At 35.6% G+C, this 14478-nt stretch overlaps 1 protein-coding gene across 1 annotated transcript; it reads right to left on the bottom strand.

Annotated features, from left to right (window-relative positions):
- Positions 1-15: 15 nt before the first annotated feature.
- On the bottom strand, positions 16-12605 carry LOC125814090 (putative late blight resistance protein homolog R1A-4). Its single transcript, XM_049493547.1, has 3 exons — positions 8764-12605; positions 8324-8687; positions 16-842 (listed from the first exon to the last, which is right to left on the bottom strand). The coding sequence occupies exons 1-3, from the start codon at positions 12603-12605 to the stop codon at positions 42-44; spliced, it is 5007 nt and encodes a 1668-aa protein (XP_049349504.1). The 3' UTR covers positions 16-41.
- Positions 12606-14478: the final 1873 nt, after the last annotated feature.

Genomic DNA, 14478 nt, shown 5'->3' with positions numbered 1-14478 from the left:
ATGTGATTAGGTGAATACCGCAAGAGTGCACCAGAAACGAGTCAAGCAGATGGTCTTCTAGCCCAATCTGGAGGTTGTATTGTAACTGTGAAAGCATCATTTGCCATGTCTTCATGTTGCGTAGTTTGAATTTTCAAGGCTGAATTGGCAACAGACCAGCCACACCTGTTTACTTCAATCCTTTTCAGAGTTACGCCATCACCAAAATGAGAAGGGATTTCCTCAAGCTGCTTACACTTGGTTAAAACCAAACGTTCAAGCTTAGGAAAAGCATCATCAGAAACGGACCACTGTGAAATGTTGATGTTGTCCAAATTTAAGTATATGAGTTCAGGAAACTCTGAATCATTCACTTCCCATTGATTCCCTTCGAAGGCTCTGGAAAGTAACCTTAGAATCTCCAAGTTAGGCAATTCTCCAACGATAGAAATTTCGGACCAGGGTAGACGAAACTTGGACAAAGTCAACTCCCTTAGTTTTGAGGGGAAATTGAACACATGAGGAAGCTTAGATGGATAGCAGTTGGAAACCAACTTCAGGGATTCAAGGTGACTTAGAAACTCTAATCTGGGAAAACGAACAAACCTTCCCTTCACTTTCTCTGAATAACTAAATGTCTCCAAAAATATACAACTCAACTTTCTCAAATTTGGCATCTTTGTCAAAATCATCTCTGCATCTTCACCATAAGAGAGGCGTGGAGTGGAAAAAGTTTCCAAATAATCTAATTGAGAGTTAGAAAATGATTCACCCATGTTCTCTTGCAAACTAAATGAAGCACGATTCTTTACAAGTAAATGCCTCAATTTGACCATCTTTAGAATAGAAGAAGGTATTATCACCTCTCCTCCCAATCCTCTTACCACAAAAGTTTCAAGATTCCAAAGCTTAGCTATAAATGAAGGAATTGAATTTGCATATGTTTGAACAGCAAAGTACCTCAAATGAATTAGAGACTCTACTTCAATAGGAAAAGTGCCACTTATGTTGAACGATTCCAAATCCAACACTTTAACAAGTTTGAAGCTGTCAAAGATGAATTGTAACAAGCTATCCAGGTCTGTCACTTTGAATTGTAAAGAACGGACATTTGAGCCCCATGGACGCCACAAATCAATCTCATCTTGGTAAGAATGGATGAACAATCGGTAGTCTTGAGGTTTTTCAGGAAGCATATCTTCTCCCCTAAATCAGAAAAAAAAAAAAAAAAAAAAAGGAACATCAACAAAAATAAGTGACAATGAGAGTTGGTATAAGCATAACACAATGAAATCAGTATAATTCTCAGTACCTGTTGATTTGGTTAAGGAAGTTTTCTTGCTTGGACTTTTCTAGGCAGAAATTGTGCAAGAGATCATGAATGCGACATCTTTTGAACTTATCATTAGGTCTCTCCTTCATGACCATTACTAGATTTCTACTAATAAGATCTTCCAAGAAATCGTGTGCCGTATCTGTTCTTTTTTCCTTATTTGCTTGTACAAACCCTTCTGCTTGCCACAACCGAGTCAATTTTGAGACATGAATATCCTTCCCCTTTAAAAATCCTCCAAAATAGAGGAAACAAGGCTTCAGATGATGTGGTAAATTCTTATAACTGAATCCAATTAAAGACATACACTTTTCCAAGCTAACAATATTTTTGGAACCTAAACTTTCTTCTACTTCTTTCCACAAATCTTCCTTCTTCACTTCCTCTTTCAGAACACCACCAACTAATACAATGGAAAGTGGCAATCCTCCACAACTTCTTGCTATCCGAAATCCCACATCTACAAGGTCAGTTGGACAGCTCTCCCCTTGAAACCCCTCTTCTTGTAATAATGTCCAACTCTCATCATCTCTGAATAAACGAAGATGATGGGGTTCACTCTTACATTTAGCATAATTGGCAATGTCACTCAGTCAGGTAGTTAGAATAATTCTACTCCCATTCTTAGCATCTCTGAAGCACATATATAAATGGTCCCAGACTGTTTTATCCCACACATCATCAATGAGAATTAAGAATCTCTTGGTTAACAAAACTTGACGCAGCTCATTAGCTAATTCACCATCTTCTTTTCCAGTGCGATCAGCGGGATCAAGAACATCATTCAAGATGGTAAGCAACAACTCTTTCCATGAATATAGTTGAGTCACACGACACTTAGCATGAACATCAAAGTGAGGGGTAACTATGAGATTATTGTAAATCTTCTCGGCCAGAGTGGTCTTGCCGATTCCAGGCATACCAACTATGGAGATAATATCTAGCTGAGAAGATCCTCGACGTAGTTGCCTCTTAATTTTATCCATTGCCTCTTGAAAGCCCTCCATTTCTTCATTTTCTCTTGGCGTACAAGCTAATAAGGATGCCACAGGATTCATGGAGGTCTTTGCAACTTTGTGCACTGTCACATCTATCTCCTTTCTTCCACAAGTCTCAGTAACAACTTTATTTAAAAGCTCAATATTCTTAAGAACTTCAGACATTCGATGAGATTTGTACCAGAGTGAATGAGAACTGATTAAGCAGGAGTCAATGACAAACTCTGCTTTATATGCCATTTCAGTGACCTTCAATACAAAACCATAAACTTCATCTAGCTCATCAATGTTTTCGGCGAAATGATCTCTTAGACAAAGTATGCCTTCCTTGACTGATCCAATCTGATGCTTCCAGTCAATAACGGAATCGAGCTTAGAACATAACAGCTCCTCCAAGTTTCCTAAGAAAAATTGAAGAAATCCTAATCCATTTGTCTTGGGGAAGCTATAACTTGATGACTCTGGAACTCTAGGAATAATTGTTTTGACCTCTGTCTCAACAAACTTAAGCAATTGCTTCATATCGGAGAGATATAACATGTAATACCAAGCAGATTTATAACCCCCAATAGACAATAAACAGACATACTTGGTATCTAGAACATGTTTCATGAGGTCTTTGAGTCCTTGATGCATATTGTAGTGTTGTACAACATCTGCAAGAAAGTGTCCCAAGTACATAAGTTTCTCGTTGAGTACTCTACTTCGGTTCATCAGAAAAGAAATCGAACCAGCATCACAGTCAAGCACTATGTCCAGGCGGTTTGATAAAAAGTTTATAAGGCCTTCGATATCTAGCAAAGTCATGTTGCAAAGTGATGCATCCAAGACCTGAATGCATACCTTTCTAACTTCTACCTTGATAAACTTAATATCATATAGGAAATCAGACAACAAAAGACACACTTCCCAGGTGCTGTTTTCGTCCATGAATCTTTCATTACGAAAACAACTGACTTGTGCTAACTTGTTGGCAGTCTCCTCAACATTCCTCAATAGATGATGAAAATAAGCTCTTCATGAGCACTTTCAACCATATCCAGAATCGGAGCTTGCAATGTGGCCTTGTTTAGCATATCCATCAAGGTTTCCTCAGGCTCAATAAGCTTTAAAGCTACTGTCAAATACTGAAGAACAAGATTGACCCTTCTACTTTTGTTACTATCACCAGCAGCCTCAATTTCGATAGTTCCAAATCCAGTACACTGAACTAGAGGATCAAAAAGATATGTTACCAGGAGCAGCAATCCATAGTAGAACTTTTTAACCTCATTTGTACTAGTAAATGTCAAACTGGTTTCATTCTTCAGTTGCAGCTTGTCAAGAATAATATATACATGAAACCCCATCAAAACCAAATCCATCTTGGGGCTATCGGAGGACACTATCGTTGAGAATTTCAGCATGCTGAAATAAGAATCAAGGACCTTAAAGTTGAGAGGAAGAAAGTTCAATGGATTTATCCTTAAGATGGTCCAGTGTTGATGACACGTAAATGCTGGGACATATCTGTCCAATCACTGCCTTAATAAACTTGAACTTAAGAAGCAACTGAAAATGCGACCAACCATTTTCCTTCGCAAATCCTTCTTTCTTTATGTCATGATAAAGAGGATAAATGACCAACCATGCTTGGCTAGTTACAGATTGAATAAGATTCAAGAATTCAGTGACGTTACTTTGCTCTTTGCACTGCTCAAATGCATCCATGAAACAAGTTTTCATTAGTGTAAGCTCTTCCCGAACATAATCAATCAGATATTTTAGAGGAGCTATTATAGTTCGTTTACTGTTCAGTAGCTTAATCAGGGAGACTTCTACCTTGACATGATTTAACTTCAGTTGCAAAATAAAAGGCAGATGGCCAGTAGTCTTCATTTCATTTTCTCATCATAGGAGGAGTAGATTGCTATCGCTGCCTCAATGGCCACAGCTTGCATCTGTGATTGAAGAGAAATCAATTCTCCAAGTGGAAATGGATCTGATTTTACGTCCCAGAGAAATCTAGAAAGGTGTGAAAGTCCTTGTTGAAGACGAATGCACGGACTTTGATGAACATTGCTAAGTAGCTCAGGTGTCATATCTTTGACTCGTGATCTTTTCTACTTAAGACTCCTTTTATTCAGATATATAGTCAAGTTGGACTCTGGATGCTAAAACATGTATCATCTACACAAGTTGGACTCTGGATGCTAAAACATGTATCATCTACCTGTTTCATGAACTTATTCCATCACTTTGTCTATCATCAAAATATACGAAACCCAACAGAAAAGGATTTCTTTGCATCCCTCTACTAGCTTTTATTTAGAGATAAATAATAGAAACTTCCAAATAGTCACATATCTTCAAGAAATAGATATTGAATGATATATCAAACACTTCAAAAACTGACAGCAGTACTCTTCCCAAAATTATGAGAAAAAGGGAACTGATCCATCATCAAAAGTTCAGTTTTAGCACACAGATTCATGTATATAGCATATAGCCTCTTTAGTAATAAGTATAACATTAGAAAATACGCATATTAAATTTAGAGATATGGAAATGTAATTAGGTGAATACCGCAAGAGTGTACCAGAAACGAGTCAAGCAGATGGTCCTCTAGCCCAATCTGGAGGCGGTATTGTAACTGTCATAGCATCATTTGCCATGTCTTCATGTTGCGTAGTTTGAATTTCCAAGGCTGAATTGGCAAACAGACTAGCCACGCCTGTTTAATTACTTCAATGCTTTTCAGAGTTATGGCATCACCAAAATGAGAAGGGATTTCCTCAAGCTGCTTACACTTGGTTAAAACCAAACGTTCAAGCTTAGGAAAAGCATCATCAGAGACGGACCACTGTGAAATGTTGATGTTGTCCAAATTCAAGTTCAGGAAACTCTGAATCATTCACTTCCCATCGATTCCCTTCGAAGGTTCTGGAAAGTAACCTTAGAATCTCCAAGTTAGGCAATTCTCCAACTATAGAAATTTTGGACCAGGGTAGACGAAACTAGGACAAAGTCATTTCCCTTAGTTTTGAGCGGAAATTGAACACATGAGGAAGCTTAGCTGGACTATTTCATATGTATTTATTTAGCAGACTTTCAAGAATGTATAATATTCTTATGGCTCTGTAAAAAAAGATAAAATCGATAATTGCCACTTATTGAATTTGATTACAATTATTCAAATTTTCTAATTAATATTCAATTGTCTTCAATTTATTTTAAGAACAGAACAAAGCAACAAATTAGGGTCACCTTTGCTTCTATTGGAACACAAGATTTCCTTTCTCTGTGGAAAATGCTCGTATCAATAATTCTAATGATTGTTCCAACTATATCTTTGTACAAGCCCAGTTCATCAAGAACTTATAAGAAAACATCTCCAATAACCAAAGTTTCAGGCAAAATTGAACATATTTGTTGATAATAACGAAAAGGGAAAAATTATTGGAGAAAAAAGAGAATATAAGTCTAGAAATAGTGAAGATCGACTTGCTAGTTCTTAGTTAGAACTTTGAGTTACAAAAGTTAGATCGCAGATCTAAAATACTGGGATTTACGTATTTGTTGTTAGTCACTAGATGGTTGTTTAAAAAATAAGTGATATACTTGTTGTATATATTGATCATTGCTTCTGCACCCCATTGTTGGACACTGAGTAATTTAGAAATGACGCTGTGCATTTGCAGTGGCAATTAAGCTGTGCATCTGTAAGCACTAAGCATATATAGTGCCCACTTCATCATTTGAGTTTGATTTGCTAAAGTGTCTAAGGGCATGGTGTTGACATCCAATTTTGACCCTTCACAACATAGGTTAATAATCGAGCTTCTTTAATTTCAAGCGACTTAAGATAATTAGTTTTATAAAAGCATGGCTCTATCCCCAATGTTATCTAATAAGATATGTAGTTGGTCCTAAGGGTTGCCCGATATGGATTTCCCAATCTTAAGGAAATGATGTCACCAGTGGCGGATCCAGGATTTAGAGTCCGTGGGTGCCAAATAGACTTATCGATTAAATTAATTTTATATTTGATTGAATTATTCGTCTTTTCGATATAAATAATAAGATATTACACTTTTATTGAGTATTTAATTAAATAAAAGAAAAGTCAAAAGAGTAATACTGTAATTAATTTAATTTAAGTCAATAACAATTATAAAATAAAATAAAATTGTGCCAGCTGTTTTTCCTTAAAAAAACGTGCTTGGAGCTTCTTCTTTTTTCTTAAAAAACGTATGCAGCAAATTTCTCAAAAAAATAGGTACAAATGGGATTCAAACCCGCAACATCAGCCTTCTAAAGTTGCCCTCCTACCGTGGCACCACAAGCCAATTTTGTTCTGTGGGTGGCACGCTTTATATTTATATAAATATTATATGTATATACCTATGTATATATAGAGTTTCCGTCGAAGTTCGGGGGTGGTGTGGCACCCCCACAGCCCTTCATAGATCCACCACTGGATGTCACTGCCTAATCTTGTCATCCCTTTCATGTTAGAGTATACAACACATACGAGTTTGATGCTCTTGAGAACTTTGTTTCTCTGATATAAACTTTGAGATGTATTCTAAGATTTTGTAGAATGAGGGTCGCAAACGTTAGAACAATTGCTAAAATAAAAATAAGATTACCAGAATGTTTGGCTCAATTCAATGTACAAGTCTTTTCATGAAAATTTCAATGGACAAGTGACAAGTCATTTCAAGTTGTTGTTAATTTCACTTTGATATAAGTCGTCATTGTTGAACAGATCAAATATATTGTATTCCCATTATAGGCTACTGGCTCATGAGAGAAAATATGTTCTCCCTTCATTTGCCCCAGCCTCCAAGACTGAAATTAGGAAGAAACTAAATAAGGATTATGCATAGTAAATCCCACAATTCTACAAGTTCAAGAAATTTAGTACACTGATAACAATAATTTTTCAAGATACTGATCTAAAAAGAGTGTAGCACACTGATAACAATAATTTCACATTTCCAATAGTTTAGAAAAAGGATGTGAGCTCTTGCTCATAAATTCATTACAAGTTACACACAAATCACTAAGAGTTGAAATTTAATCGAACACTTCACTTATTGCTGAAGATCCTTCAACTAGCTGAGGTCCTCCTCCATGTTTGCAAGCCTGAATAGAACATTCACTGAATAAGTAATAATAAGCATGATGTGGTTTAAAAATAAAAATGAATATGACAAGAGCATACCAGATCTGGAGAAGAATTTTAATCCCATTCTGGAGGCTGTATTGTAACTTTGAACGCAGCATTTGAAATTTCATCATGCCGAAATGCTTGAATTTCCTTGGCTGAATTAGCAACATCCAAGTTGCACCAGTTTACTTCAATGCTTTTTAATGATAAAGCATCATCAAAATGAGAAGGGATTTCCTCAAGCCGCTTACATTTGGTTAAAACCAAACGTTCAAGCAAAGGAAAAGCATCCTTGGAGACAGACCACTGTGCAATGTTGAGGTCCACCAATTTCAAGTATTTGAGTTCACGGAACTCTGAATCTTTCACTTCCCATTCATCCCCTTCAAAGGCTCTGAGAAGTAACTTTAGAATCTTCAAGTTAGGAAGTTCTCCAATACTCAAGATTTGGCTCCATGGCAGACGAAACTTTGACAGAGTCAATTCCCTAAGTTTTGAGGGAAAACTGAAGACATGTGGAAGTTTACCTGGATAGCTGTTGGAGACAACCTTAAGGGATTCAAGCTGACATAGAAACTCTAATCTGGGATAGAGAACACACCTTCCCTTCACTTTCTCTGAATAGCCAAATGTCCCCGAAAATATGCAACTCAGCTTTCTCAATTTTGGCATCTTTCTCAATATCATATCTGTATCTTCACCGTAAGAGAAATGTGGAGTGGAAAAGGTTTCCAAATTATCTAATTGAGAGTCCGCAAGTGATTCACCCATATTCTCATGCAAACTAAATGAAGCACGATGAGTTACGTGTATATTCCTTATTTTAACCATCTTTAGAAGTGAACTAGGTAGTATCACCTCTCCTCCCAATCCTCTTATCACAAAAGTTTCGAGATTCCAAAGATTAGCTATACATGAAGGAATTGAATTTCCACCAGTTTTAGCAGCAAAATACTTCAAATGAATTAGAAATTGTATTTCACTAGGAAAAGTACCACCAATGTTGACAGATTCCAAATCCAACACCTTAACAAGTTTGAAGCTGTCAAAGATGAAAGAGATGTCATGCGGCCATAACAAGTTATCTGAATCAATCACATTGAAAAGCAAAGAGCGAACATTTGAGCGAGATGGCTGCCACAGATCAATCTGATCCTCAGAAGAATGAACAAACAACCGGTAATCCATAGACATTTCAGGAAATGAATCCTCTCCAGTGAATCTGTTCAAAGAAAAAATAATGAAAATGAGAGTTGATATAAACAATAATACGATAAAATCAGTATAGTTCTTTATACCCATTGATATGAAGAAGGAAATTCTCCTGTTGGGACTTCTCCAAGCAGAACTTATGCAACAGATCATGAACACGACATGTTTTGAGCTTTCCATTGGGTCTCTTCTCCACGCCCATGACTAAATTTCTACTAATAAGATCTTCCAAGAGACATTCTGCAGCATCTTCTAGTCTGTTTTCTTCATTTGCTTGTAAAAAACCCTCAGCTACCCACAACCGAGTCAACTTTGAGACATGAATATCCTTCCCCTTTAAAAGTCCTCCAAAATAGAGAAAACAAGGCTTCAGCTGTTGTGGTAAATTCCTGTAACTAAATCCAATTATAGACATGCTCTCTTCCAAGCTATCAATATTCAGTAAACATAGACTTTCTTCTATTTCCTTCCACAATTCTGCTTTTATTATCTTTTTCTCTTTGAGAACACCAGCAACTAATACAATGAAGAGAGGCAAACCTCCACATATTTTTGCTATTCGAAACCCCACATCAACAATTTCAGGCGGACAACTCTTCCCTTGAAACAACTGTTGCTGTAATAATGTCCAACTCTCATCATCTCTGAACAAGCAAAGATGATGAGGTTCACTTTCACATTTAGCATAATTGGCAATGTTACTCAGACGTGTTGTTAGAATAATTCTACTCCCATTCCGAGCATCTTTGAAGCACATATGTATATTGTCCCACACTTTATCATCCCATACATCATCAATGACAATTAAGAATCTCTTGGTCAACAAGAATCGACGCAGCTCATCAGCTAATTCGCCATCTTCCTTTTCATTGCGATCAATAGGCTCAAGCACACCATTCAAAATGGAGAGCAACAAATCTCTCCATGAATATACTTGAGTCACGCGACACTGAGCACGGACATCAAAACGAGAGGTGATGTCTGTATCATTGTAAATCTTCTCGGCAAGAGTAGTCTTACCGATTCCCGGCATGCCGACCAATGAGATGACATCTAGCTGACGTGAACCTCCAAGTAGCTGCTTCTTCATTTGGTCCATCGCCTCCTGGAAACTCTCCATTTCTTCATTTGATCCTTCACTATTAGCTGATAAAGACGGCACAAGATTCATTGAGGTCTTTTTAACTTTGTGCACCATCACGTCTATCTTCTTTCTTTCACATGTTTCTCTAACAACTTCATTTACAAGCTTAATATTCTCAACAGCTTCAGAAATCCAAAGAACTTTGTACCAGAGTGGATAAGAATAGGTCAAGCATGAGTCTATGACATACTCTGCCTCGTATGCCATTGCAGTAACTCTTGTTATAAGACTATAAACTTCATCATGCTCATCGTTGATTTCTGGGAAATGATCAGTCAATGTTCTTAGACACAATAAACCCTCCTTCACTGACCCAATTTGAAGTTTTAAGTCGATAACTGAATCGATCTTAGAACTTAGCATCTCATCCAATTTTCCCAAGAAACAATAGAGTGATCCTAGTTCATTTATCTTGGGGAAGCTATGACTTGAAGAATCTAGAACTTTGAGACAAATCATTTCGACCTCTGTCTCGACAAACTTAAGCAATTGCTTGACATCAAAGAGATATAGCATGTAACACCAAGAAGGTGCATTATCCCTGATGGGAAAGAGACAGACAAACTTGATATCTTGTACATGTTTCACAAGATCTTTGAGCTCTTGATGCATATCGCGACGCTGTACAATATCTGCAATAAAAGAACCCAAATAAAATAGTTTGTCTTTGATTACTGGGATCTGGTTCTTCAGAAAAGGAATTGAACAAGCATCAAAGTTGAGCAGCCAGTCCTGGTGTTTCGATAAGAATCTAATAAGGCCTTCGCCATCTGTCATGTTGTAAGGTGATGCATCAAGAAATTGAAAGCATACTTTTCTGACCTCCACCTTGACAGACTCAATCTCAGATAATAAAAGCCCAATTTCCTCAATGCTTCTTCCCTCGATGATTTGTGCTATCTTGTTGGCAGTCACGTCAGCATGCATCAAGACATTATGGAATTCATAAAGGACAGTTTGTTGCCTGAGAACACCAATGAGAAGAACTCTTAGACAAATAAGCTTTTCATGAGTACTTTCAATCATATCCAGAATGTGAGCTTCCAAAGTGGCTTTGTGCTTCTGTAGATCCATCAAGCTTCTCTCACATTCGATAAGCTTGAAAGCCACAGTCAAAAACTGAAGAACTAGATTGCTTTTGTTGCTATTCACAGATTCGGCCTCAATTGCAATAGTTCCAAATCCACTGCTCTGAGATAGAGGATCAAGAAGATATGTTAACAGGAGCAACAATCCATCGTAGAACTTTTTAACATCATCTGCAACTGTAAATGACAAATCAGTTTCATCCTTCAGTAGCAGATTGTCAATAATATATTCATGAAACCCCATCATAACTAAATCCATGTTGTCGTGACAAGAGGATGACAACAAATAAGAATCAATGACCTCAAAATTAATAGGAAGAAAGTTCAGCAGATGTATCTCAGTTGATGAAGCAGAAATGGTGGAACACATCTGTCTAATTGCTGCCTTAATAAAGTTGAACTTAAGAAGCAATTGAAAATGTGAGCGATTCATTTCCCAGACCAAGTCTTCTTGTCTTGCATAACGTAAAAGATTCTTAACAGCTGAACATGCTTCATTAGTCACAGATTGGATAAGAGTTAAAAGATCAGTTATCTTAGGTTGCTGTTTGCACTGCTCCAATGAATCCATGAGAAAAGTTGTCACGACTATCAGCTCTTCCAAAGCATAGTCAATCAGTTGAAGAGTATCAGCTCTCAGCAGAAAGGTTTCTTGACTGTTACGTAGTTGAATCAGTTCGATTACTACATTGACATGATTAAGCTTCGGCTGCAAAGCAAAAAGAAGATCCTCATCATAGGAGTTGATCATTAATGCTGCCTCAAAGGCCAGAGCTTCAATAAGTGACTGAAGAGAACTGAATATTCTGAGTTGAGTGCATCTATATTCGAGAAGAAATTTAGAAATGTTAAGAAGTCCTTCTTTGAGCGACCGAATTCCAACAAGGCGTGGATGCAGCTCCAGATCCTCTCGTAGAGCATTAACAAAATCAAGCATACATCCGGACTTCAATGTAGTCTCTGATCTTGATGATTTTAACGCTGTTAAGAGGTTCTTATATATCTGCCTCAAATCAGGACTGAAAGAATTCATCAAACTGTGCAACTCATATTCCAAATCTCCATATTCGTCTATCCTTTGGAAATGTAGTCGTAGTGCAGTATAAGTTACATTCTCAATATGGATGAAGAAATACTGCATACTCTCATGCTCAATGCACCGACTTGCAGTTAATATGAAGAAAGCGTGTAGATATCGCAGCTTCACATGGCCATAATCCTTTACATAATCAAGCAAAAAAGCGACAAACCTCACCATCTCCATAGTAGTGATTTGGCTAGATGACGTTGATGGCTTGGAAGCATTGATTCTTTCACCAATATTCTTGGGTTCAAGTATTTTCAGCACCTCTGATATCATTTCTCTAGTTGATATTGATGGCTTTGAAGCTGCTTCGAGTCGCTCAGCAATGTTGTTCAGTTTAATTATTTTCAGCGCCTTTGTCATTTTGATGGTGTAACGTTGATCCATGTGAGTACATATCTCAGAAAAGCCATCATGAGCTTGTTGAAATAAGGCCCCTAGTTGTGTGGATATCGTGTTCTCAGGGAAATCCTCCTCCAGTTTTGCCAGAAATGAATATGCACGTTCTAGTTGTTCTCTAGTCCTCTTCAATTGATAAGTCGTGGAACTATGTAAATGCCTTCCCTGCAGAAGGTATATGGCACGTATCACTGCATCACACTCCTGTGACATCTTTTTCAGTTTCCTCTAATTCTTCATAAATCCAATCCTGCAAGTAATTAATACTATCTTAATTCAGAGTACATATTTACATTTTCTGGCTCAACGGCCAATATTAATGCATACACTTTGTTATTCCGACTTATAATTGTTGATGGATGATTATCGGTGGATGTAATTATATTGCTCATCACAGTCACTTTATGTTAATGCATACACTTAGTTATTCTAATGTATAATCCTTGATTGATGATTGTTGATGGATATTATTGCTCATCACATATGCAACAAAAAAGAGGTAAATCTATTTATTCTTTTGTTAGTTATTGAGGAAGTTCCTCCATTCTTTTAAACTGGAACTGTTTCTCTGTTTAATTTTTGTTATTTAAAAGTTTTAGAATTCATTAGCTATTTTATTGTTTTTAGTCTACTCTATTTCATCTTATTTTCGAATATTTGTGGGATGAACATAATGTACATATGAAGTTGTATAATTTATTGTGATGCTTTAATAATGTAATGGATATTGATAATTTTTTATATATTCTCTTCAAACATTATATGACATCTTCACAACTAATAACTCGTGTGAAATCTACGTATCAAAATGATACAATTTCTTAAAACTATTTGATATGATTGTCAGATTGTCCATTTGATGTTAAGCTTTAATTTGGTGTTACACTCCTTCTCTTTTGATTACTTAATTTTAGGAATGACTATTTATACATATTGTAATTGTATTTAAATCATTTACAAATATTTATACTAAGTAGCGTGAAATACACACATATTTTCTATTATGAAATTTAATTTTTTTTTAATTATATAGAAATTTTGTAGTAATTACAAGGGATAAACGTGCAACGCACGTTTCCAAAAACTAGTATTATTAAAAGTGGAAAGCATCAAAGTGCAAAGTTGAATTACCATTTTGCTCCTATACTAAATTAAAATGTTGTAAAGTATTTAAATTAATTAATTATTAACTACTAATCCAACACAAAAGTTAATTATTTATTCATTAGTTATGAGTTAAACCTCCTCCAATATGGCTTTTAAGCAATTTTAGTTTTCTAAGCATCAAGATATTTTCAATTTCCTAAGCATCAAGATATTTTCAGTTTTCTAAGATGTATATTTAATTAAATTAACTTAAATTGTACAACAGATGCATGTAATCTCTTTAGTTAGGACTATGAATAGCTAACTTCATTAAATCTTATATATTGTAATCTATTATCATTTTTTTACTTTTTATCCTCTCTATATAGTTCTCGGTATTTCTTGTATTTGTTTTTCTTTAATATATATCTTTTTCTTGATTTGTTTTTGCTAATCATTAATTCTTATATATTTTTCTTTTGTTTCAGGTTTTTACCTTACAATTTTGAATTCTTCACTTCTCATTCACATCATTAGGTAAGTAATGAGTACGATATTCGTTTTCACAAAAATATAATGCAATCTGTAGGAAAATTGTGATATGTATGATATTTTTTAGTAGTATAAATGATATAGACTTTAGATTCATAAAAAAATATTATTCCTTTGAGTGGATACTTTTTTGAAGATGTACACCCAGTATTTTTAAATAAGATATTTTAAATATTTCAATCATTTATATCAAGCTCCTTATTCGTGAGTATAGATCAATTATATTATATTCCATAATATGATTATATTTAAATAATTTAATTAATATTTTCATGTCAAATTTACATGTGGAAGGACTCATAATCTTGAATCAAACAAAGAAAGTTGTACGTGCAATTGGATTTTTATATATCAATTAAATTTTCTAATGTCTCTAATTATTAACTATCTCTATCACAAATAAACACTATTTTTCAAGTGTATCCCATGAAATTGACAATGATACATT

Source organism: Solanum verrucosum, unplaced genomic scaffold (assembly GCF_900185275.1).
Source record: "Solanum verrucosum unplaced genomic scaffold, falcon-dt-bn FXZP01000085.1, whole genome shotgun sequence".
NCBI classification, from domain to species: Eukaryota; Viridiplantae; Streptophyta; class Magnoliopsida; order Solanales; family Solanaceae; genus Solanum; species Solanum verrucosum.
The sequence above is the reverse complement of the archived record's forward strand: the minus strand, read 5'-3'. Positions and strand labels throughout refer to the sequence as shown.